We start from the raw sequence: 25,474 nt of genomic DNA on the forward strand, positions 1-25,474 counted from the left end.
AAGACACCTTCCTAATGTAGATGGTCCAGTAGGCTCTGTAGCCAGAATACATCCCCCGGGGCACTGAGCAAGCCTCTTCCCCTTGGACTCTTGCTCTTATATTTGAGTAAGCCATTCTTTTCTCTAATTCTCAAAGTCTTGGCCAGTAGCTGTCATCAAGGATCTGAAGACACAGCTAGCTCTCTCTCTGCTGGACCTAAGGCCTTCTTAATGTCCTCCTGTGAACATCTATTTGAAGATGAGGTGATTTCTGGGAACCTACCAATGGATTGTTTTACTATAACAAGGAATCATCCAACACGTTTTATTTCTTCATTTTCAAAATGTTTGGAAGTGCCTTTACAGATATGTTAAATATACTGAGGAACATATACAACAGATCATACTGAAAACCATGGGTAATATGAGAAAGACATCATACAACTGAAAAAGTATATAGAAGCACAATGTTATCACAGCATGCTCTGTTTATAATATCGGGCGTGTACCAGGCAACAAGAACCCAACTCAGAAAAATAGAAAATAGGGGATGACACCGTTTTTTCAAATGTCAGACAAAATATATCCCCTGCTGTTGCCCTGAAGCCACCCAGAAGTGGGCTGTGTGGGTTTGCCATTCATGGCACTCTGCAGCCCAGATCAGATCCACCTGCCTTAGAAGAGCCTGGGATGGGGGAACTGACAGCAGGGATACAGATTTAAATTGTGAGCAAACAGCATGCTCTTTAGACACATGGCATAGATAAGCAGCATTGTAAGAATCGTCTGCCACAGAGAGACATATGTGACCCCCTACCAAGAGCATGGATCTGCCGTAGGATACCCATTGTTATTCACAGTTGTCTTTCAGCCAACTGGTGTGATCACTTATTACTTAATTCTCTATGTCTCGGCTCCTGCCTTTCATAGTTTTGGCATTTGCTTAAACCCACGACCATGCCTAGAACACCAGCTGTCAGGGGGGTCGAGCAACAGATTCATTCATGGAATCTGAGTTGAATTTTAAACTGATGTTCAAAATAAGGCTCCCAGTGGAGGACAACTATAGGAAAGGTCACTCACTCGGTGGTCGGTGCCAAGAGGAAGCACTTTGGTCCCTCCCTTGGCCAGTCTTGGCATCCTTGGGGATGTGGGCATCTTTTGTGGCAGTGGTAAGCAATTTACTGCACCAGAGCAATTGAAACAGTAAAAGGCCCAACACAAGTTTACAGATGTGCCCAGTAGAAATGCATGACCAGGAGAGTGGAATACAGTGCTGAGAACTCTGGAGAGTGTGCTTATCAATGCCTAGTGGGTGCTCCTTGTCGGCCTAAAATATTCATGGGATTAGAGCATGTTTGCCAGAAGTGGGAACTTACCCAGATAAAACAGATTCTACAGTGGTTATGACAAAGAAAACAAGGCACACTCTCTGAGGAAGCATCTCTAAGTGAGGAAACTACATTACATGGGCAGTGTCTACACTGGCATTGGTGTTATTTCATTCAGCGAGTCAAATTCCTACAAAGGAGGTCATCTGCAAGTGGCAGATTATTTTAGTTCCAACCTTGTTATAGGAACTAGAAAGTGGTTCATGCTCTTTGGCCAAAGGAAGAAAAGAAAGAAGAGTCAGGTCAATAGTGATTTAAGCCTAGAGAAGGACCATTTTTGAATGGGTAAAGAGGTCACTATCACATGGACCCTGAATTCCAGAGCAACATCCATCTCTCTGTAAAGTGCATTATTCCAACGGGCAGTGCAGATGCATAAGAAAAAAAAAATCATCTGTCCTCTTGGCTTCTGTAGTATCTAGAGATTTCAATCCTTAAGATAAAATTAAAAAGTTTCATCTTGACTGACCGAGAGCAATAATTAAAGCCAAAGGAATCATAAAGGCATCTCATGGAATGTGAAGATTGTCTAGTTTAGATGACATGATGACCTTCTTGGACTGCGGCAGTGAGAAGCTTTCCAAGGAGAAAGTTGTCATCTGGAAAGTGACAGTGTCCTGCTCACCTTGACTCATAGAAGAGTCTATAAACATTGTCACCCAGGGTACAATGCTTCTGCACTTTCTTGTACTTTTTAAAATTTCTAAAAGCAAGCAACAAAAAAACCCTCCGTAACTGGTCTAAATTGTGTAAAACCGTAGAGAAACTAAAGGCATGAAGGAGTCTAATACTCCCAAAATGTGAAATGTGGGGGTTTGCATTTTGCACACACTCAAAAAATCTAAATGTAACAGATTCATTCTTTTACAAACCTTCTTTTTTCAAGCTACTTTCCCCCTTCTCTTTTAGAAACCAACTTTACTGACTACGTGCGCACACACAGGGACCTGGGGAAAGCCTCCTGGGTCCGTGGCTCTGTCCTATGTTCCAAGGACAGGGACAAGGAGGAGTTGGTTGGTGGGAAGCATCCATCCAGAGTGTGGGAAATCCTCCACACCTGGGAGCTCATCTGAAGCCTGCTACCCTGCAGAGCTTACTCGGTAGGGAGCATTTACTGTGACATGTCAAGTTACTGCCCCATCCTGAAAGCAAGGAGAGACATTTGCCAAAATGCCAGAGACGATGCTGGCAGTGTGGGAAGGGCACGCATGCCGGCGGGGGACGTGTGGGAGCTGGGCAGCGCCTGGCCGGCGGGCAGCTCAAACACCAAGTCGGCCTCCCAGGCAGGAGCCCGGCACGCTTGTGTTTTTCTTGTGTCTACACCCCTGCCCCAGATACATACACACGAGCGAACCATTGACAAGGGAGGCTGAGGCCGAGGGTCATTGCATCCTGCAGGTCAGTCCGGAGCCCAAGACGGTGGGCCCTGGACGGGGATGTGGGTGTGAGGAGCCCTCCCTCAGAGACATCCTGGAATAAGTGTCGCCCAGCTGGGAAAGCAAATGAGAAGCTTTCCAAGGTGAAAGTTGTTTGCAACCATTTATAAACATTTTCTTTTGGTTTCCATTTATTGCTGTATCGGAGGTATTAAAAATATCTGGCAAAGAAGAAAAAATAGACTATATAGTAAAATCATACAGAGGCTAAAATTGAAAAGGGACTATGTGCATAAAATAATGAAGCCACGGAAGAATGTTTAAATGTTTATTTTCATGTTAAAAATGATGAGTTACCCTGTGGTTAGAATATACCCTTATGCTGGGAAATGTAGTCACTTTATTTCTGAAATATTTCCAGGGGAAAAAAAGAGGAAAAAAATCCAAAAGTAATGAAGAGTAAGATCAAAATATTCTGGCAGATTCCATCAGTGATGCCGCCTCGAGCCGCGCCCTCACCCAGTGCTCGGTGCTTTCCCCACCTTGGGCTTAGATATTTTTGAGCGGAAGGCCTGTACATTTAAAAGCTACAGCGTTGCATGCTTTGACTGTAAAATGTATTTATTCCAGCACACCTCTCAGCGCCTCGGGGTATTGCGTGGGTTACATACAAAAATATCTGTTGTCCATACCCTCCCATAATCTCTCCACCACCCGTCCTGTCCCTTTACATCATAGGTGATACGCGGCACATCACACGTGTAGAATTTCGATGCAGAAGGTGGTTGACGAGTCTATAAACCATCTGTCGTGTCATTTACAGAGACTAGATGGAGAATGGAAGCCATTTTTGAGATGATTCGAGTAGAAAAGACGATGGTCCCAGAGACGTGTAGGAAGCAGGTGCAACCGCTCTGTGTGGTCGTTGAGGACGGGCTGGTTAATTTTCTGACACAGAGCCCTGACTGGTCCCAACACCCCAACACTGGGAAGATGCCTTTCCAAAAGGGTGAAGAAAGGATGTAAAGGATCAAAATGCATAAAGGCAGACTTCCTAAAACTTAAAAGTGAACAAAGTAGAAAGTACTCGTCTACGGATGTGGCAATGGGACAAAAAGTGATCCGTGTTTTTCCGTGTCAACGTGTACACAGAAACCCTCTGCCTGGAGTTTAAGTCTAGGAGCTGATCCTGGCCAGGGTGCAACACAAACCAGCTGGGAGGTCAGTCCGTTCTCTGTTGGCACCCACGGAGCATTCTGAAGCTTGCTGGGTGCTGTTCTTCGGGGAAGACTGGCAGGGTCTACTTGCGCTCCCTCGGATGGGACACTGAGCATCTGAACTCCACTTCCGTCATGTGGCAGCTGCTCCTGGATCCTGGGGTGCAGCCTGGGGGGCAGCACAGCTGCGGCTGGGAACACTGGTCTCACCCTCCCCGTTCTAGGTGGCCTGGTCCCCGGGGGGGCCTGAGCTGCCCTCCGTGAGGCCCGCACAGTTCTCAGCTGCCCCCTCAGGGGGCCTGCTGATGCTGGCCTGGGCCAGTGGGGCGGGGGAGGGATCCTAAGCATTCACTTTTTTGGGGAGAGGAAGGGGTTTTACTGCCGTTATTCTGTTCAGGTGATTAATCACCCCGATCGACTGGATATTCCACCTGTAAAAAACTGGAAACTCCAGACAGCCTGCAGGCCCCCAGGGAACGGATTTCAAGGCTTCAAAAGTTATGTCTTTTCCCCATTTTAGTTTAGATATTTAGGGGCACAGTTCCTATTTATTTTAAATGATCTAGTTGGAAAACAGGCGGCTATAATCCAGGGCTGCTGGTGATTGGGACACATTTAGAATAAAACTTCACTGAAATCCTGGTAAGCTGTGAATAGTGCCCACGCCAAGTGGGGGACAGCCCACGGCGCTGGTTCCCACTAAATACCGTACTCTCTGGCTCCTATTTACACACTCACATGCGCATGTGTGTGCGCGTCTTGTGAGTGTGTACTGTATGGTGAAAGGGACCTCCCCCCATGACCTTCCGTGTGACGTTCATGTTGAACTGAGTTTGAACAGAAGCTGGCAAAGGTGACTGTACGGAGTCTGTATCAGTCTGGGTGCCTCTGGCTCACCCACGGGGGGCATCTTCAGGACAGCGGTCAGTTTCCCGCTCCCAAGAAGCCACTGGCACGGTCTCTGTTCTGACGCTCCCTAAGTTTGCGCTTTGCCTGCACCAAGCACTCAGACCCCAGGAAATGCTCTGCTTTGCAAGCTTCTCAGTAACGCTCCCCATGACAATGGTAGTGTCCCTTGTCCTTTCCCAGATCACCACCCACCCTCCCCAGGGCCTCACTGTGCCAGTGGGGGTGGCCTGTCATGTGCGCACACACGTGTGTGTGTGGGGGGGGAAGGGCTCAACCCCTATACCAGCTGAGGTTTCTCAGTTTCAGACACAAAGTTCCTGTTATTTCGGAATGCTGAAGATCCAAAGGGAGAGAAAATTGAGAACATCTTGCAGAAGGAGCGGGACTCATTGGATAGCTGTGTGGCCCTTCCCTTCAGACTCCCTGGCTGGCACCGAATCCTTGGGTGCGGTGAGCAGCGCAGTCTCCTCTGGCTCCCCGGGGCACTCCTCCTGCCAGGCGTCAGCCTTCTTTTTGCGAACTCCCTCTGAAGCCAACGCCCGGGTCTCCTGACTTCCTTCATCCATCACATTGAAAGATTTTTGAAACGTCACTGGCCACAGCCCTAAACTCCCACCTTAAACACAAGATTGACTGGACACTGGCCTCTCGAGATCAGGCCTCCATCCCTGGTGATTCATGCATTGTTTATAAACCCACCGCAGTCCTGTCGGCAAGAGACACAGGTAGAACGTGGCTGCCACGTGGTGGCCAGAGGAGGCGGAGTTGTCATGCTCCCGTGCACAGGAAGCCACACAACTAAATGCCTCTCAGAGCTCACCCATCAGCCGGGTGGGGTCAGGAAACCACTTCCTTGCCCGTCCTGCAGGTCTTCGTGACTCTGGTCTTTACATTTCTATGTCTTAGAGATGCAGATGGAATAGGTAGGCTAGTCCCATGCCCGTTTTCCCAGTCATCCCATCTTAACCAAATGGCGTTATGTTCTCCCCTAATCTGAAATTGTTGCTTTGCTTGAAACCATGCCTACTATTCTTTGAAAACACTTTTTAAAAAATTATGCAGAGGGTCATGCTTTTTTTCCTGTTGCCACTCTGACTTTCCGACAGCTATAGTTTTCCTACATATCTACTTCTTAAACCCTCAAAGTCATTTATTTTATGAAACTTGTAAGCAAACCCATTCTTTTCTCCATCAGAGCACACTCTGTGTAGGTTTTAGCTCTGCCAGAGTCAGGATGGATGATTTTTGCAGGGGCGGGGAGAGGGATGGGGGACGTAATTATATGGATGGATTTTTACATATTGCTAAGTTGAAACATCATTTTACTTACTTTCAAAAAAATTTTTTTTTTTGCTCTGGTAAAATGGGAGTGTAATCTGTATTTCCTACACAATTTCCTTTCTGTGTATAATTAATTTAAAATTTTTATCTCAGTTTGGATAACAAATTGTGTTGACCAGAAAGCACCAGTATAAACATGACTATCTCAGGGTCTTTCTGCCCTTAGAAACACACTCCAGGAGTTCCCCACAAATCTTCCACAAGCAGAAGATAAAAACAAATGTGGTTGACAAGTGGTCACCAGAGTTTGTAAGCGTCGTATAGAAAACTGTAAAGATGGCCCTCCCTCGCAGTAGATTAATATTTTATGTAAAATCCCATGTCCCAGGCTGATACAAGGAGGTTCCACAACAAAGAGAAGGAAGGACAGCGTGAGGATAAGCTTCTCAGACATTGCCCCTCAGGTAAGGAACGTGGGCAACCAGAGAACACCTGACGTCCTGCGTGGACGCGGCAAATGTCAGTGACTAAAACTCATGTGTAAATCAAACAGCTCAGAGAGGAGACCGCGATTGCTTTTCTTCATGTTTCAAAAAAGAATTGCAGAGGCCAAAGGAACCAGGTGCAGGTGCAAATGTGTATAAAAATAATGAGCAGCCTCGTAACAAATGAGGGCGGCTACATTCAGCATCTTTCACGTACGTCCAGTCTCAGGCCAAGGGCAAGGAATGTCCACTGTGCTTTAAAAGTTCTAGGAATAGAAAAACCAACACCCGAGCCTTTTCTAATTCCACACAGCCGTTTGTCGCGAGATGACTAACAGTGTCTGTGGGGTCAGGTTTAGCATATTTGAACCAAGCTAGTACCAGGCAGCAGACACAACTGTCATTTTAGAATTTCTCCAGGGTCTACATGTGGCTGCTTTAGAGACATCTCCCGGCTTATAGCCCAGCCGCGATAGCCCTCCAGGCCTCTGACACCTGCTCAGAAAGGGATCCCCCCCAGACCGCCACAAATTAAGCTTTGTTAAATCATCCCCTATTGCTGAACAAACTCACTGCTCCACCGTTCAAAAAACAGAAGGCATAAAGGTGAATACAAACGTAAGAAAGTTCACATGTGGTCTTGCAGCCTCTCCATATAGTCTCTTAGGTCCCGGGGGCCCCCCAGCCCCGTGTCCTGACAGACCCACTTGATGTTGTCCTCACTGTCGAACAGGATGGAGTTGGTGTACGGGCCGCCGTCCTCCGGGAGGATAGTGGTGTAGGAAGTGAACTTGACTCTCTTCCGCTTGGGGCCCGATGGATTTAGAGGCTCACTTTTCATGTCTTTCTCATAGACATAGTCAGAGGGCCTGAGCAGCTGACTATGGAAAGTCTTCTGGGAACCGCCATTGAGAAGGAAGTTCCTTTCCTCGAACTGCAGGCCTCTGTCTAGCATGGTTGTGCACTCCTCCGACGGGAGGGTGATGTCCACAGGGTTCTCCAGAAGTTCCACCTCGTTCCCCAGCCAGACCCAGTCATGGGAATGGGGGATGTTGCCTTGCTCGCTCACGGCGAATCTTTTGTGTCTGTATTTCCAAGCAAATGCCACACAGTTGATTAAGAAGACCAGAATGGCCAGGCAGAAGACACAGAGCAGGGCGTACATGCCAATCTCCAGGTCAGTTAACCCCCTTGAGGTCACGGTCAGGTCACTGGGATTGTTGGCTTCCGGTAACTTCCCCGGAGTGGGGAAGCTTGTGAAGGTGTCTGGACTGCCACTCTTGAGCAACTTCTTATCTTTTCCTTCCAAGGGAGACTGTGGGGTTGTGCTTTTGTTGCCACGTTCTTCTTGGCCAACGGAGGCACCATGTTGGAACCACTCCTGGACTGCTCTCTCCTGGTTTCCCTCACGCTCTATGGAATTACTGAGGTGGTCTTTGTATTCCCGACGGAGACCCTCAATATCGTTGGTGCCTCCTTGGTGCTCATCAATATTTGGTTCAAATCTGACTTTGACATTTCCTTTACCCACGGCAAGAACACTCTTCCTCTTGGTCTTCTGACAGGGCTCGCTAATCATCATTTCTAATTTAATCAAGGGCCCTTGCCCTTCACCCTGTGCGACCACAACTGGCCATCTGGACTGAAGGTTTGCCTGGACAGACACCACCATTTCATCCAATGATGACACAGTAACTGAAAAATCCTTGGGATCATAAATGTCTAAGGGTGTCACCGAACCATCACTGAATAAAATCCAAGAACTGACTATTGCTTCCTAAGAAAAATGAAACCAAAGGATTATGTTATAATCAGGTTCCTTCAAATTGCAAACATACACATGATTTCCCATAGAATACCATTTAAATATACAGACTGAGAAAAATAAACTTTTATGTGAACTGGCATCAGTAATATGCTTTTGCCCCACTGATGTGAGGAGCAAATAATATACTTTGATGAATGCATTAAAGTGCGTATTAATTTATTGCATGCCATACAACAAAAGTTGACTTCAATCTTTCTAAAAAAACATTTTGAAAGATCAGGCAATTTTTCTGAATCAAGATCAGGTGCAGCTAATCAGGCTCCTGCTCCAGATAATATCACTTTGAACATCCTTTATTAGAAAGCCAGTGCTGATGAAGCAGAACACACACCAGCTGAGGGGCCTGGGGAAAGATACATTATGAGATGAGCTCCCTGGAAAGGTACAGTGTCCTGACGCCTCTACAAACTTGTTATGAGTTTAAAGATGGAGGAGAGCTTTAGAGTTGGCAATTACGGTAAACAGTAGCGATTTGGTGCCTGTTAGCAATGCCTGTTTAAGTAGCTGAAATGGCAATGCCCAAGTTAAAAACAAAAAAAAACAAAAAAACAAACACCTGCTTTGGCAGAGTGACAACATGTGATTCTTTGGTCATGGTCTAGCTGAGTATGCCGAGCGCAGATAAGGCTGCAGTAAAGCAATTAGTGTATAGACATGAGGTTGGTGTATAAAAGCATGAATGAGGAACATGTATCTAAGTCACTGGCATTTTTCTCGAAAAGGGACAGGCTGGACTGGGTAAGAAGCAGAAAGAAGTTTCAAGGACCACCCGATATAGCTATGAGGGCTCTACTGATCTTCTCGGCAGGTATGAGAGGGAGGGAAGTGGTCTCAACTGACCGGGTACAAAAGGACCCTGGAATCCCACCTGCTGCGGGGCTGTGAGAACGTCCTGGGCAGACACCGTGGAGACGATGGCTCTTTTGTCCGCTCTGTGAGGCTGCAGGGCAAGAGACAAGCCGGCCACCAGCTGCACGCCCAGGTCTGCAATGGTGACGCGGTCATCTAGGACGATCACTGTCTTCTCAGCCAGGATGGAGTCGGAGAGAGGTGAGAGCACCTTCAAAGGAAGCAAGCAAGCTCCAGTCTCTGCACCACACAAGTGTCTGAAACTCCTAACTGACGTTTCCACTAACATGTTCCCTCCATTCTCTGCTGGATGGGTGCCCTTGTGGGAACCGTGTGGGTACACGGGGTATCCTATGGTTGAGTGAACTCACCAAGTAGAAGTGTTCGACAAATACCACGCTGGCCCATTTCCTGTCCTTTGACTCTGGCCATGACAATACCAGTGTATTTCCCAAGAAGAGCTCAATTTAACATAGAGGCAACAGCTAAAGACTGTTTCCCAACCACTAATATTTAGATGTGAAAATGGCAGAATTGTGGGAAAGCTCTTACAGGGGACAGGGCTCGGCCACCTTCTCTTGCTCTCCTACTGGGAGGCAGTTAGCAGTTCACTATGGGACAACAGTGATCGTGGTGTGGGCCATTGTGCCATTGCTGAAGGGGCCACCTAAGCAAAGCAGGAGAGGAATTTTTTACATCCTAAGAAACTTCTGCTTCTAATTTATCTTCTCATTTGCACCAGGGGTGACGAACAAATGGAGAGGAATATCCAGTAGGAAGAATTTCTAGAATGTTCCCCCTCCACTGCAAAGATGTCCTCACTGCTTTCTCAAGCATGGGAATATGATGAGAAGTCACGCTCAGGATCAGGTCACGTTTACATGCTAGCCTTAAAATAGGGAGCTTACCCTGGGCTATCCAGGTGGGTCCAATGGCATCACATGAAGCCCATAAAAGCAGAAAGCCTTCCCCGGCTGGGGGCAGAAGGGAAAGTCACAGAGACTCAGTGTGAGAGGGGCTTGACCCAGCCATTACTGCCAATGGAGGGGCCCCATGAGAAGGGACACAGGTGTCCTCTAGAAGTAGTGACTGACCCTCGCTGGCAGTCCAACAGGAAACAGACCGCTTAATCCTATACCCATGAGGAAGTGCATTCTGCCAACAGCCTGAATGAGCTGGGAAGGGAATCTTTCCCCGAAGCCCCACATGAGCCCATTCTGGCCACCACCTTTGTCTCAGCCTTGCGATACTCACTCCAGCTCACATGGACTCCTGACCTACAGAACTGAGTCAATAAATTGGTGCTGCTTTTAACTACTCATTTTGTGATAACGTGCTACACAGCAATAGAGAAGTAATATAAATATAGCATGTTTAATCCAGCTTCATCAAAATCAGCTTTGGCATCACCTAAAATATGACTTAATTAACTATCCATGGCAACTTTACATTTTATACTAAAAAACACGCTGCGTCATTTCTGCATAATTATTCCATTAAACCGGACCAGAAAAATACTTTTACTACTACTCTAATAAAACAGATAAGCATGTAGTTGTGGATTTCAAAATTATTTTTAGCATAAATACATGCTATTTAAAAATTTTCTGTCCACTGTTCAAAGTGTAATATGTAGCTACACAATTAACCCTCAAAGTTAGGGGGATGCCTGGGTGGCTCAGCAGTTGAGCATCTGCCTTTGGCCCAGGGCATGATCCTGCAGACCCAGGATTGAGTCCCACATCAGGCTCCCTGCATGGAACCTGCTTCTCCCTCTGCCTCTATCTCTGCCTCTCTCTCTCTCTCTCTCTCTCTGTGTCTCTCATGAATAAATGAATAAAATCTTTTTTAAAAAACCCTCAAGGTTAGGAAAATAAAACTAGAAAACTAGTTTTTCTCAAGTTTAATCAACTTCTATTAGTGATATATGAGGAGTGAATTATCATATTGGGGAAAGGTTGCTTCCACTGTGCATTTAATATAGCTTTGGTATTTTTTTCTCAACTCTCCCTAAAATACAAATATTAATTCACATTAGGTTATTAAAGTTGATAAATTTTCTTTTTGCTGGTCAAGAGAAACATGAGCACACGTACACACGTGCAATCACGCACACATATCCATGGGCCCCCCCCCCCCACACACACACACCTTCATGGCAGCATCTACCTGCACACTCGTCAGTACAGACTGGGGCCAAGGCCACAGCACAGAGCGCAAGCCCTGTACCTGCACGGTGGTTATCCCTGGCTCCCGGCCCACCAGGGTCCTGCCACCCTGCAGCTGCGCGATCCTGGGCTCCTCCACCTTCATGAAATCTGCTACGAGGTCGGTGATGTCAAACTGCCAGTCGGGGCCCAGCATGTAGCTCAGCTGACCCAAGTCAGGCGCCTCGGCCACGAACTGTGTGAGGACACGCACTGTGGCGTGCTGGTACTGCAGGGAGCACCCCCTCCCCTTCTTCTCCTCGTCCTCCTCGTCCTCGCTGTCTCGGGTGGGCCTGAGGCACAAACAAACGAAGATGAACATCACGTTGTTAAGGGGCTCTGTGCACCTCATCTTGCAGAGTCTACATGACTGTTGGGAATACGTGACATGGTATTGCTCGCCATCAGTTCACTCACTAACCGTACCTCTTTGGTGGTCCCTGTGTACCATGCATGCTGCCACCTGCTCGGAGCACGGAAGGCAAGTGCCACCCCTGCCTTCACCTGCCCAGTGCCGCGGGACACCCTGCCCCAAACAGGCAGATGCTGTGTCCCCATCCTGTGTTCTGGAACTCTGCAGTCTGAAACTCCCCACTGCGGGGAACGTGAGGTCCCAGGTGGGAAGAGTTGCCAGGATGGGTTTCCACGGCCCCAACCCCGCAGAGGCACAGCTGCCCCTCCACTCCCTCCAGGTGTGCATGAGTTCACCTTGGTCAGGGTGGGGACGGCCCCCCAGGGACTGGAAGACTGTCATGAACCATCAGCATGGGACAGCTTGGCACTGGTTCCTGGCTGGCCAAGGCCCTCTGCTCAAGACAGGGTGGCTTCCTCTGAGCTCTTGGAGGCCAGGATACACTTTCCTACCCCCCACCCCACAGTGTTCAGCCACAGAGCAGCTATGGGGTCCTGTAGAAATTGGGGACACCCTGGCTCATGGTTCCTGCTTGCCTCTGCCTTCCTCCCGTGGGCCCCAGCCCCTCCTCTTGCCCCACCTGTATACAGCCTGCCAGAGAAATCCTCACTGGCTCTGCTGTTCCAGAACCTTCCCCTCAAGGTGAACCTGTCCTGTGTGCTTTTGTGAAAAGACCTTGTTTGGTGACTAGTCTATGACCATCAGGGGACAGGGGTTGGTGTCAGGAGTGGCAGTGCTTCACACGCACTGAGTCACCCCTACTATGTGCTGGGTCTGGCTCTACATGTCCATGTGACCATGAAAGCTGACAGGTGGACAATGTCCCATACACCAACCACACACATTCATTTGACTCATTTGATCTCCACTCCAAGAAGGGAGGGTGTTCTATTATCCTGATCTTACCAGTGGGGAAACCAAGGCACAGGAGGAAAGGCAACTTGGCCCCGGCCACCTAGCTAGCCATCAAAAGGGAGATCCATGCCCAGGCTGCTGTGGCTTGCTGCACCCTCTTTCTCATTACAGCGAGCTCTGTTCACCTTCAAAACAGTCAAGAAACACGTTCCTACTTCTACATGAAGACCCGAGGCTCAGACAGCAGGGGAGCAGCAAATTTCTGGACTGCCAATTTGACTTCTGAAACCTACTTCCTTTAAATTAGATCCTTCTGCCTCCCTGAAAGGTCCTATTTGGAAAATAACAGGAAAACTTTTACCAGTACCCAGAGAGAAGCATTTTGGGGTTTCCCAGAGTGAGGAGTGAATATCTCTCCTGGTAAGTGAGATGGTTCTGGGTGGTGAAGGACATAGGATCCCCACCACAGAATGACATTCAGAAGAGTTATTCCCATTTCACTTTTAGAATCAATCCTTCTAATTATATCACAGGGAACGAAGGTTTCTGGCACTGGGCTACCTCCAATGCTTCTCTGGCATTTGCTGGTTGACTTACCTAGAGACCAGCTCCCACAGACAAACAGCCATATCTATGCAGAACATAACACCAATGTTGTCTTTTCTTTGCGTTAATTTTTACCGTTCAGCTAGTTTTGATAGCCATGTGAAATGTCCCTTAGACAAATGAATAAAACTTTAAAAGGAGCAATAATAAGTATATATTATGGGGGGCATTCAAAAGTGGCAGCATCATAAAAGTGATGAGTGAATAAGTGAAGTTTTAGAAATACCATCTTAATGAAACAGTTCTGTTACTTTAGGACAGACGGCATTCTATTATTTTTTAAAAAACTTAAAATTCTGAATTATTTAGAAATTCACAGTAAGTTAGAAAACAATGTATAGGAGGCCCCGTATACTCTTTGCACGGCCCCTGCAGAATTAACATCTTACATTATCACAGCATAGTGCCACGAGCAGGAGACGGATGCTGGTACAAGCCACAGAGCTTACACCGCTTAACCAGTACACGTGTGTGTGCATGTGTGTGTATGTGTTTCTATGCAATTGTGCCACCTGAGGGTTCTCATAACCATCACCACAATCCAGACACAGAATTGGTACGTCCCCACCGGGGTGCCCAGGGCCACTCCCTCACATTCCACACCATCTCGAACACATGGCAACCACCAATCTGTTGTGCATTTTCTGCATCACTGTAAATGGGACCATATAGGATGTGAGCTCTGAAAACGCTGGTAAGGATGTGGAGTAACTGAATGACTCTTACGTCGCTGCTGGGAGTGTAAAATGGTACTGGTTCTCTGGAAAATGGTTTGGTACTTTCTTTTAAACTAACTATGCCCTATTCATATGGTCCAACAATTACACTCTTGGCCTCTTTCCCCAGAAGCCTCAGGTGCATACACAAACTTGTCCAGGAGTGTCACAGCAGCTGTCGTGAGAGCCCCCACCTGGAGACAGCGTGAGCGGCCCCCCACGGACGGATGATTCAGCACAATAAGAGAGTACACACCATGGATTACCACTCAACACTGCATACGGGAACTCTTGATACAGCCAACACCTGGGGTGGATCTCAGGGGATTTATGCTGGATAAAAACATGCCCCGTTTTAAAAGGTTGCACACTGTACAATACCAGCCACCAGCTAGAGAAAACTCTGCTTTCAAGGGGTCAAATGACGGGTCAGGCCCCTCTGGGTAACCTCCATATTTTAAGATTGGTGGATTTAGAATTTTAGTTACCTCTATAAAATCTCTTCCTAGAGGTACCTGATCAGAGTTTGAGTATATAACCAGGAGATGGGAATCTTGCACAGGTGTCATCTTTAGAATTCTGTCTACTGCACTATATGTCACTTCACACTTGGGACAGCTCTCTTCAGTAATATTACCATCTCCATTTATAGATTATAGACGAAGACATTGAGGAACAGAGAGGTTCATCAACTGGCCCAAGGTCATACAGCTCTATATGGGGAAGCCAGAGTGAAAACTCAATGGCTTCATTCTAGAGCCTACAACCTAACCACTGTTGCACACTCCACAGATGAAGGCTGACATTTATAGCCAGGGACCTGGGAATGAACAACATAGGAAGGAACAACAGGGAAATAGGGAATAAAAAAAAAAAAACTACACCCCATGCTAAGTGCTTCTTATGCTGTGCAACATTATCCTGAATCCCAGCAACTACTCTAGGCAATGGATATTATTCACATCTCTGGGATGATTTCCTCATATCAAAAGGCTGGTAAATACCCAAGTCCCATCCATCTGAACCCCAACCCGAGACCACTGTGACCACTGTGGATGCTGCTTCCCTGGGGCATGGGCCCCTATGGGCTAGCAGCCTGCCACAGTGATCTAGGTCCCAAAAGCCTGAGATCCCCTAGCTTTCTCGGGAACTCAGCCTTCCCTGGGCTCCTCACCTTCTGTTGGAGGCCACGGGGATCCTCCACCCCTTGATCTGGCTCAGCTCAGTGTCCGAGATCTCAATCTGCAGGGGGAGTCTGGGTGCCCAGACAGTGACCTCTAGCTGGGAAGTGAAATGCTGGTGTGTGAAGTTCACGGTCGTGTCCACTTTGCTCTTCATTTCCTTCCCGTTCACAAAGATGGAATCGCAGTGGTTGGAAACCTTTGGGAGAGTCAGAATCTCAGATGCATCAGCAAGAAAACACAGGACATGACGAGCAATGAAAGTTCATGAACTCTGATTTATTAGACACCAAGGACAACCCGAAGAACATGACTCGAACAAAAGGTAATTTGTAGGCACTAATTAGTGACAAATACTGATAAAGAGACTCCAGGAAAACCATTTTGTATTATGAAATACTGACAAGCAAAACCATAAACATAATTTAATGGAGTTCTATAACCTTTGTTGCCTCTTTTGTGTGTTTTTTCTTTACCTCACCTTTTTTATGTACTCAAACCACCAATAATCAAACCCCAGGTGCAACATATTTCACTCTTGCACCGTATTTGAAGATGCATAAAAGGTAGCCATATGTTGCTAAAAAAACCCACTTTATTTAAGCCATAAAGAGGATCTTCTCTGAAAAACCAAGGAAGCTTTGCACTAGATTAAAGTCTTTGTGGGAAATGCTCACGAAATGTGGATACAATTACTTGGCCCCATTAAACTATAACTTTGCCGACTGGAAGTATGGAAGTAGCATGTGTTTACAGTTTTTTGGCTCAGCACTTGGGGTACCCTTTTAACGCACCTGCGTTAGCTGGCTACACATCACACAATTCCAGGCTTCATATCACTTCCCCTCTCCCAGATAAGCCAGTAAAGTGTTGGTAACATCTCTCTCTCATGGACCGTCAGGAAAATGTCATTTATGTACATAGGTGGGGAGGGTGGAAGAGGGGGCGAGGGTCACTTCAGGTGCCACCACGTTTTGCAAGCCACAAATGACAACTTACTCTTGACTTTCCCTTCCTCTTCTGAGTTGGTCCCCACAGCCCAGGCCTCATCTGCAAGCCCCAGACGCTCAGGTCCAGAGCAAGATCAGAAGTGTCAACTTCCAAACTCCAAGAGCAAACTGCTCATTGTTTGAGACAAATTATCACCTCCTCCCCCCAATTCACCCGGAGAGAAAGAGTACTGAGCATGAATGTGCCTCCAGGAGGAGAAGGAACAGATGCGACCAGTTAACTTAGAAGGAAATCAAAGACCAAAGAGGAAAACAAGCGGCCGGACACCGAGCCCTCTCCCCACACATCAGGCTCCTGGCTACGTCCACCTGTCCATGTCCCAATGTCTTCAAGCATCTTTAAGTAGAACTGACCAAGGTCACTAACAGAAACATGGGCTGAAATCCTAGCAACATGGACTGGGTAAGCCTGGGCCTCAGAGCAATGGACAGGGTGCTGGAGGGTGACCGCAGCAGATGCCCATCCTATGGGGAATGAGCCGTCCAAACACGATGAACTGAGTAAATCGGCTGTCTCCTGAGTGTGCCCAGGATTGTGAAGAGAGCAATCAGAACAGGATTTTCTTTTTTTTTTTTTTTTTAAGATTTTATTGATTTATTCATGAGAGACACAGAGCAAGCGAGCGAGCGCGCACGCGCGCGAGAGAGAAAGAGGCAGAGACACAGGCAGAAGGAGAAGCGGGCTCCATGAAGGAAGCCTGGCATGGGACTCGATCCCGGGTCTCCAGGATCACAACCTGGGCTGAAGGCGGCACTAAACCGCTGAGCCACCTGGGCTGCCCTAGAACATGATTTTCAGTTAGAGCAGAAAGGGAACATAGGACCACATTCTTATTTTAAAATCCTGTAATGCTGACACAGGGCTGGGCCCAGCTGCCCTTCCATCAGGTACTCTGGGAGGGGTGCCCCACTGCATGAAAACCCTGCCTTCCCACTGCAGCACTCACTGGGAGACAGACCCCAAGCCTCCTGAATATCGCTGGACTCCGTGGCAACATGCAGGTCCCCCTCAAGAGAATAAGGCTCCTTACCGATGGCAATACTGTCCTCTCCCTGGCTCAGCTGGTCCACACAGATCCTAGAACTTTCCTGATCCCACCTCCTACAGCATATACCTCCTGCATTTGTGGAAAATTCTGGCTTCTCCCTGTCTATGGCTACCCATCCACCTGCCCTCCCACCCTTTAACAGAAACACATCCTGCCAGCAGAAACACACCTGTTTTAGAGACCGTAAGTCCCTTTCTGTGCATAAGAAGTTTTGAATCTCATGCAGATGGGATGGCCTACCTGGAAAAACTTAAATTAAGACTCTAACAAAGTCAGAGGCCTTAGAAATTCATTTGCTTTCTTTCTCCTGAAACACAGCATACCCTTAAAACAAAGAATGTGTCACCATCCTTCACTAATTCAATTACAACAGCTCAAATGAGGTCAATCCTGTTGAATGCTAAGTCCTGAGGTACACAACAATGTTCACAGTATGTATCAGACTTATGGACTGCCTGTGAGTGACCCCTCCAAAATTCATTTGTTGAAATCCTAGTCCCCAATATGGTGTCGGGAGATGAGGCCTTTGAAAGGCAATAGGGTCATAAGTGTGGAGCCCACACACTCTGAGAAGAGACTCTGGGGAGCTTACTTCCTCCCCCTGGTCCATCCCATGAGAACAGGGCCAGAGCCAGCTGTCCATAAACCAGAGGGAGGGCTCTCCCCGGATACCCACATTCTGATCTCAGACTCTCCCATTTTCAGCACCACCAAGAATAAATGTTTGCTCCTTGTGGACACCCTATTATTTGTGGGCTCCATGTTCTCAAATACATCTCCCTGCTCATATTGCTCATGGTACCATCGTGGCAACGCCTAGAAGGACAGAGAGTGGTGAATTTGAGTCCCCTGCCCCTCACACAAGCTCCCAGCTGATGTCACAGCAGCTGACGCCCAGTCCTCCTGTGTTAGTCCTCATGCAGAGAGGACCAGACAAGGGACAAAGGAGGGGGTGGGTAGCGCGGTGTGAGGAGCTCCTGTGCTGGGGCTTGGCAGATTGGGTTCAAATCCCTGCTCCAGTGCGTGTTGGGCAACCTCGTGCAAGTCGCTTCCCACTTTCCAACCTCATTTTCTTTTTTTGTAAAATAAAGAGAATCTCACAGGATAGGTTGCTTTTAGGATTTCAGAGTATGGTCTGCATGAGATGTGTATGTGTGTGTTTCCTCCTGAAGGCTCAGTATCTGCTAATTCAGTGTCTGCAGTGACTTAACAGATCATGACTTCAGTGAATAATGAGAATGGAGATAGTACACACTTCCCAATTATATGGACTTCAGTCCCAGTAGCCTTCCATCTTCTCGATGCACAGTCCCCACAAAAACTCTGTGTGGTGGACATCACGATCCTCATTTTCCTTGAATCAAATCCAGGATAGAAGAGGGAGTGCTACTTGCCCTGGGCTTTGGGGGTATGTGCACAACGATGTAAGCCCTCAGCCCCCAGGATGGCTGGTCCCTGGCCCAGTGCTCTCTCTTCCTCCTGCTCATGTCAGGCTCCCCAGTGACTTCCTGTGGCACACTGGGTAAAATCCAAACTCCTGATTATGGTTTACAGGCTTGATGACCCGGACCTCCTCCTTCTCCAGCCTCGCCTTGTACACACCTCGCCTCCCAGCACAGGACCCCTCCTAGTAGGTCCTCTTTCTCTCTCTGGAGCTCTCCTGGACTCATTCCCTCTCAAGGCCCTTCCATGATCTTCCCATGTCTACGTTCTGATGCTTGTCCAGGTCTGTGGAAACATTAACTGGCTGCCTACAGGCCATCCAACCACCCACACCAGCACTTCTGCTCCAACATACACGCACCTTCTTCCTTTCTAACATTACAAAGATTTTGTTCAGAAAACCCACTGCACCCCATCCACCATGGGCCCTGCCAAGCCAGTCATTCTACCCCATTCTCTTTGCCAGCGATTGGCTTAGGGGAGACCGTGTGACACAATTCCAGCCAATGAGGCATGAGAAGCTCATGGGGACACTGGAAAGGTCTCCTTGCCCAGGAGAGATGCCCAGGAAGCTGCCCTCCTTCCCCTACTGGATGCTGTCACCTCACAGATGACAACTGGGATTGCAGCAGTGATCTCAGACCCTTGAGAGAGCTGGCGCGGACCAGGCCGACACTGTGTGCATGGAAGAACAGAAGAGCAGAAGGAAGCATGTCCTCTGGGATGAAGATGGACCACCAGACCAGCCCACCTGTAACCACCCAACCTCCTACCTTCTTATCCAGGTAATCTACTTTCTCTTGTTGTTAAAGCTGTTTGGTCCATAATTTTTTGTTCCTTACCACCAAAAGTAGCATAAATTTTACAGGACAGCTCAGATGCCTCTACAGAAGGCATTCCTTGTGAGTCATTTCTAATTTTTTTTTTTTTTTTTTTTTTTTTTTTTTTTAGTCATTTCTAATTTAAACTTGGCACTCTCTCACCTGGTCACTCTGCACCTCAATACACTGTTTTCCTCTAATTTATGTGTGTGCTCCTGTGTAGACTACACTCACAATATTTCCATGTTGTCTCTCTCACCTGGTCACTCTGCACCTCAATACACTGTTTTCCTCTAATTTATGTGTGTGCTCCTGTGTAGACTACACTCACAATATTTCCATGTTGTCTACAGCATTATCACTTACAACATTCATATCGTTCATGTCATAGGGCTTACACCATACTGATTACACTAGACCACTCTACCTATACAACACTACACAGTTTGCCTTTCAAGACTCTGAATGCTCTTGCTTGTTTTCTTGTTATTATCTGTTCCCCACCTGGAGGTGATCTGTTTGAGAAACATGGACCTTTCCCCTCTTAACCATTAGGTCTGTACATCCTTCTGCAGTGGCACATCCAGTCTACATGGCACACTGAGGTGTTCAGCAGGTAGTCACTCAGTGAGAATTGATCTCAATGGTTTCCTCTGTGGTGCCAATCATTCCCATGCCCCATAAGAAGCACGTCTGGGTCAGAAGGGGGACGAGGAGCCTTAGACAAAGTTATCATGTTCATGGCATTCACACAAAAGTTCGTTTAATACATCCTGAGAGGAGACAGACCAGTAGGAGAAACCAAGAGCAAAGCTCAGGAAGCTGCTGGTCTAAGAGTTGATAAATTGGATTCCCAGTATGAATGTGGCCTCTTAGCCAGGAACAGAGATCTCTGTGTCATGTTACCCATGTGTATGTGTGTTGGGAGGGGACAGGAAGACACAGCAGCAGGGTAAGATCAGCCAAGCTCCCACCTCTCATCTAAATGATACCATCGGGGCTCTCTTGAGCCCCCAAAGCAGCATCCTAATATGAGAAGAGCCAAGGAGAGGAATGTGGACATTGGAAGCAGATGGTCCCCACCATGTTAGTCTGTGAGTATGTGCAGGATGGCTTGTAAAGTGTCACCTTGGGAAGGCTGCATTCAGAGGTTAACATTTCACTGTCAAATTATACTTTTGCAGCTACATTACTTCAGAGTAATAGAGGAAAATACAGGCTCTCCAAATGAAAATAAGTTTCCTTGGGGATCCTGTAAGATGTATCATTTACTTCATTTTCTGTTTTAAAAGAGAAACTAGATTGAGTTTCTGTATCAGCTCCCCTCTGGGTTTGCCACACCCATGATCCGTCTGGCCTGTCTGCCCCCAGAGAAAGCGGACTGCGCATAAAGCTCCCCTCGCAACCCCTCCCCCACACAAAGAAAGCACTAGAAAGGAAAAAAGCTACACAGTCAAATAGTATGTTTCCCACAATTCACACAGAAAATGCTGAAGTCCCATAGTAAGATTGGTAAGATTGGCGAAAAGAAAGACCTTTGATATTCAACTGTCATCCGGATCAAACAATTTGTATTTATCACCATGTTTAGCAAAATACACTGTGTCTGAGGAGCAGTAGGTACTCAAAAGATATTTATCTTGCCTTGAGTATGTACACTTCCAAGAAACACAAAAAGGGATAATGGCTATCATGTGCTGGTGCTTACTATGCACTTACCACGCATGGCTTTTTGTACTATATTGAGAAGTATACCCATTAAGTCCCCCAAATACTCCATGTTAGTTAGGTCTTTTGTACCCATAGCAGGGACGCGGAGACTGAGGCCCAGCAGGGGCTGCCTCGCCAGGGCAGGGGTTCACATTCAGCCCCTCTGAATCAGGGGACTCCTCAACCCTGAGGGTTAGTATCTCAGTGCAGCCCACGCAAGGAGAAGACACCGTGCTGCCCCCAAACGACTTGACTGGGAAAAGCAGGACCTAAATACACAAGCTGGGATTTTGTCTCCACTGCACTGAGGTCTAATTTATGCTATGCGTCCGTCTGAAGGCACACTCGGAGGAGTCTGGCAGTGCACACATCCGTGAATCCACAACCACACCCAGACCTAGGACATTCCCGTCGTCCCAGAAGACTCCTTGTGCCTCTTCTCAGTCCCCCACTCCCATGAGCACTCCATGGATGTGCTCTGGGTCATTGATCATTAGGAACAGACTAGTTCAGACTAGCTTCATCCTTAGTCCTCAAGTCCAGGGAGAGGGCGTGAGACTAACACTTGGTGCCCCAGACAGAGGTCCAGAGACCAGGGTCCTCGATCAAAGGCTTCCCTTATCACATCTAAATGTCACTCCCTGTCCTCCGGGGGCCAGACTCTGCCCCGGGGCACTAAACCTTCCAGCTCTGATGTTCATTCACTGCTCTACCATTTAGAGGAATCAGAGATAAGCTCAGGGACGCAGCATATGTTGGCGTAACAAAGCTTTTCTCTGCTTGACATCCCTCATCTGTAAATAAGAGTAAGTCATCTATTTGTTTAACAGGTATTTCGTTCATGTCTTCAGAGACCCAGGAACTGTCCTGGGTGCTGGAGATGAAGTGATGGGCACACAGTGCTGTAAAGGACCCCGCAGTCTAAGGGAGAGACAGACAGGCTGAGCAGCTCGTGGAGGAGTGCAATCAGGTGGCTAGGTGGGTTTGAAAGGCAGCTGGAGCAGGTACAAGCACAGGCAGTGGAGACGGAGGGGCCCTTTTGGTTAGAACAGGCAGGGAGGCTTCCTCTGGACTGGTAGCATTTGAGCAGAGACCTAAAGGAGGTGAGAAGTGAGTCCTGAGGATATGAACATCTCTGAAAGTGGAGGAGACAGGAAGTGCTAAGTTTGGATTTTACCCCAGTGAGTGAGAACAATGAGAAGCTGAGGCATCTGAAGCAAAGAAGTGTCATGTTCGATGACATTAACAGGAAACCTCTGACAGGATCGCAAGAGGAGAGAAACCACATGGGGGCCATTGAGCCAGTCCAACAGTAACACAAGGGTGGCTCAGGTCAGGGTGGGAGGGACAGAGGTAGTAAGAAGTGGCCTGATTCGGGATGTATTCCACAGGCCCTGGGCAGGATTTACCATTGGAAACGAGGCCGGGTATGAAAGAGACAGAGAAGCCATGGTTTTTGGTCTGAGAAATCAGACGGATGGCACTGCCCTCCCTGAGATTAGGGAAAGCTGCACGAGAGGCACCTGGAGAAGAGGTCTGTCACCGGGTCTGTTTGCAAATTGGCCATATATTGGTGTAGTGGTCAGACAGCAAGTCCAGCTCAGATGGCTACTTTTCCCAGAGTTCTCAGCCTGAACTGAACAAATCATTGGCCCCACCCCAAACTCACCAAATACCCACTACCCACTATGAGTTTGGATACTGAGGTCAGAGAAGAAATTCATTGCCTGACTGCTGGGAGCTTATGGCTTAAAATGAGCTAATAGGATCAATGCTTCCTGAGTGAGCACTAGATGTAAGTTGCCGATAGAATGCCTTAGTGTAATGCTCTGGCACCCTGCCCAGTACCTGTTGTGTAACAGGAAGAAAATAGAGACCTTGTCAGGGAGGCTCTTCAATCCAGTGACCAACACAGGAAATGGGAAAAAAATCATAGACTGAAGTGAAAGTTAATAGTTTGCAAACTGGTGGCAACACAGAGCAAAGCCTTTTTCAGAAGCAAACAGGAGTGGTCAGGGCAAGTTTCCCAGGTCCAAATGTGGAGATTAGTGAGGACTTCTCTTACATACATATGACCTCTCTTGCCCGCCACCTGCATGATGGGTAGACAGGAGGAAGGAAGACAGGAAGAGCAGGGGAACTTCTTCAAGATAAAACCCAACAATATTGTATTTTACAATTTATAAAACTCTATGGCATCTGAGATTCTCAATTGCCACATGTGGCAGATTTCAAGACTACCCAGTACTGCATCCTTATCCTTTGCCATTTGACTTTGCTGCCTCTCCCACTGGACACAAAATATACTTTCTTACTTCCATAATATTGGGTTGGTGCAAATGACTTGTTTGTGCAGCAGAATTTTTAGCAAAATGTCATAAGAAAACTTAAAACATAGTTAAAAAGACTGGGTTTGCCCTCTTGTTGTTCGCCCTCTTGATGAGCTGAACCCCAGTAGATCTAAAGACCCACGAGCAATGCCAAGTGCTTGTGGTAGCCTATGACTGAGATATGGGGGCTGTTTGTTATGTAGGAACAACTAACTGATGCACTTAGTGATGATGCGTTGTGAATCACAACCCAGAGTAGAAATACATCTTACATTATGACCAAAACACAAGCAGTATGAACAGAAAGTATGAAAAGAAGCCAAAGTTTTATAAAAATCTACTTACCTTCACTATGTGTAAGTCACTTTGAATTTTCTATCCTGTTCTGTTCCATTCCATTCTATTTACTCTTCTCAATGCTATTCACCTCTGAGCCATCCCATGACATCACTTTTTTTTACAAAATGCTGGTGGGATCCCATAAAAAGTGGCCTTTAATTTGAAAAATTCTGCACATGAGCATTGTGGGAAAGTTATTCATACCATTTTACAGATGAGGAAACTAAGGCTCAGTTAGGTCACCTCGTTAGTCATGGAGAGGGAGAGTCAGCCTTCTTCCCCCAAGCTGTGTGCCCTGACCCAACACTCTCCTGTTTTATTGGTCAAATAGTGGCTATAGTAACCTCTGATCCTTTCTCTCTGTTCAGTTGGTTCTTTCACTTAAAGTATTTTTAACATAAGGGGCCTAGGTTATTCTCTGCTAGAGATAGAATCACATCAGCCAGTTCCCAGTTTCAATTCAGAGATGTAGAAAGCTGCAAAGAGCATTCCTCCATGGAATTCCTTCCCTATTAAACTGCAGTTAAAACATCTTAAACCCATCAGAGAACTGAGCTGTGGGGCCCCAGACTACCCTGGAATCTGGAAGAAGATGTACACTTGCAGGGAGAAAGGAAGACTGAACATGTGTTTCCCTGGGGCAGATGCTGCTGGATGCCATATAAGCCAGGAAAAGGAATCCAGGTGAAAATTTTTATTGACTTGCCAAAGACCAAGTATGGGCTGCTGTGAAGGAGTGAAGGGCCCTGGGCCTATGAATGGAGGGGAGTTTGTACCTGTTGGGACCTCTGTGAGTCCCACAAGGCACTTGGAAGCAAAGATAAGAGAATGGCCAGAGACAGCTTCCCTCAGGGGCCTGGCTGGGGAGGTCACAGCACCTGCCACAGACACTGCACAGTGCCCTAAGAACAAGGGTCTTCTGTTCAGGAAGAAGCATGTTAATACTGCCACCTTGGGAAATAGTGGAATCCACTGCATCTAAAGGAAGCAGTTTGAGTTAAATTTAAGCTGCCTCATTAAAAAGTCCTGCATTACTCTGGCAAACAGCCCTGTGCTCAGATTAAAATGTATATAATAAGAATCTCTAGGACCTAACAATGCACCTGTCCCCAAAAGGGTCCTCAGGTGATGCTAGGCTTTTGTAAATCAGATGCATCCACCTCTCTGACATAATCATCTACCTTGTCCCTTCAGTAAGTAAGCATTAACATATGACCTTGGTCATCTTCACTGTCCCTAGAACATCACTGATCTATGCGCCATAATACTGTGTGACAACGAGCAAGGATAACCGGAGTCTTAACTTCCTCATCTGCAATGTCATTTGGCCTCACTTGGCAAAAACATATAGCATTTGCATATAAAAGATATCTTTCTTTTCTCAATGACCCATGCAGATGGCCATTGGGTTCCAAAGTTAATGGAAGGAAAATTGCACCCAACCAATATTATACAAGATCTCTGTTTTAGTTTATAAGGC

At 47.1% G+C, this 25,474-nt stretch overlaps 1 protein-coding gene across 7 annotated transcripts in view; it reads right to left on the reverse strand.

Moving 5' to 3' along the window:
* Nucleotides 1-290: 290 nt before the first annotated feature.
* TMEM132B (transmembrane protein 132B) overlaps nt 291-25,474 on the reverse strand; it is a 409,478-nt gene continuing 384,294 nt past the window's right edge. For all 7 annotated transcript variants that reach the window (XM_038574739.1, XM_038574742.1, XM_038574741.1 and 4 more), the window contains 4 exons: nt 15,286-15,491; nt 11,545-11,815; nt 9,335-9,526; nt 291-8,415 (listed from right to left, as the gene is read on the reverse strand). In XM_038574739.1, the coding sequence (XP_038430667.1) occupies nt 7,267-8,415; nt 9,335-9,526; nt 11,545-11,815; nt 15,286-15,491 (1,818 nt within the window). In that variant the 3' untranslated portion in view covers nt 291-7,266. The remainder of the gene's footprint in view (nt 8,416-9,334; nt 9,527-11,544; nt 11,816-15,285; nt 15,492-25,474) is intronic.

The sequence above is a fragment of the Canis lupus genome, chromosome 26 (genome assembly GCF_011100685.1).
Source record: "Canis lupus familiaris isolate Mischka breed German Shepherd chromosome 26, alternate assembly UU_Cfam_GSD_1.0, whole genome shotgun sequence".
NCBI lineage: Eukaryota > Metazoa > Chordata > Mammalia > Carnivora > Canidae > Canis > Canis lupus.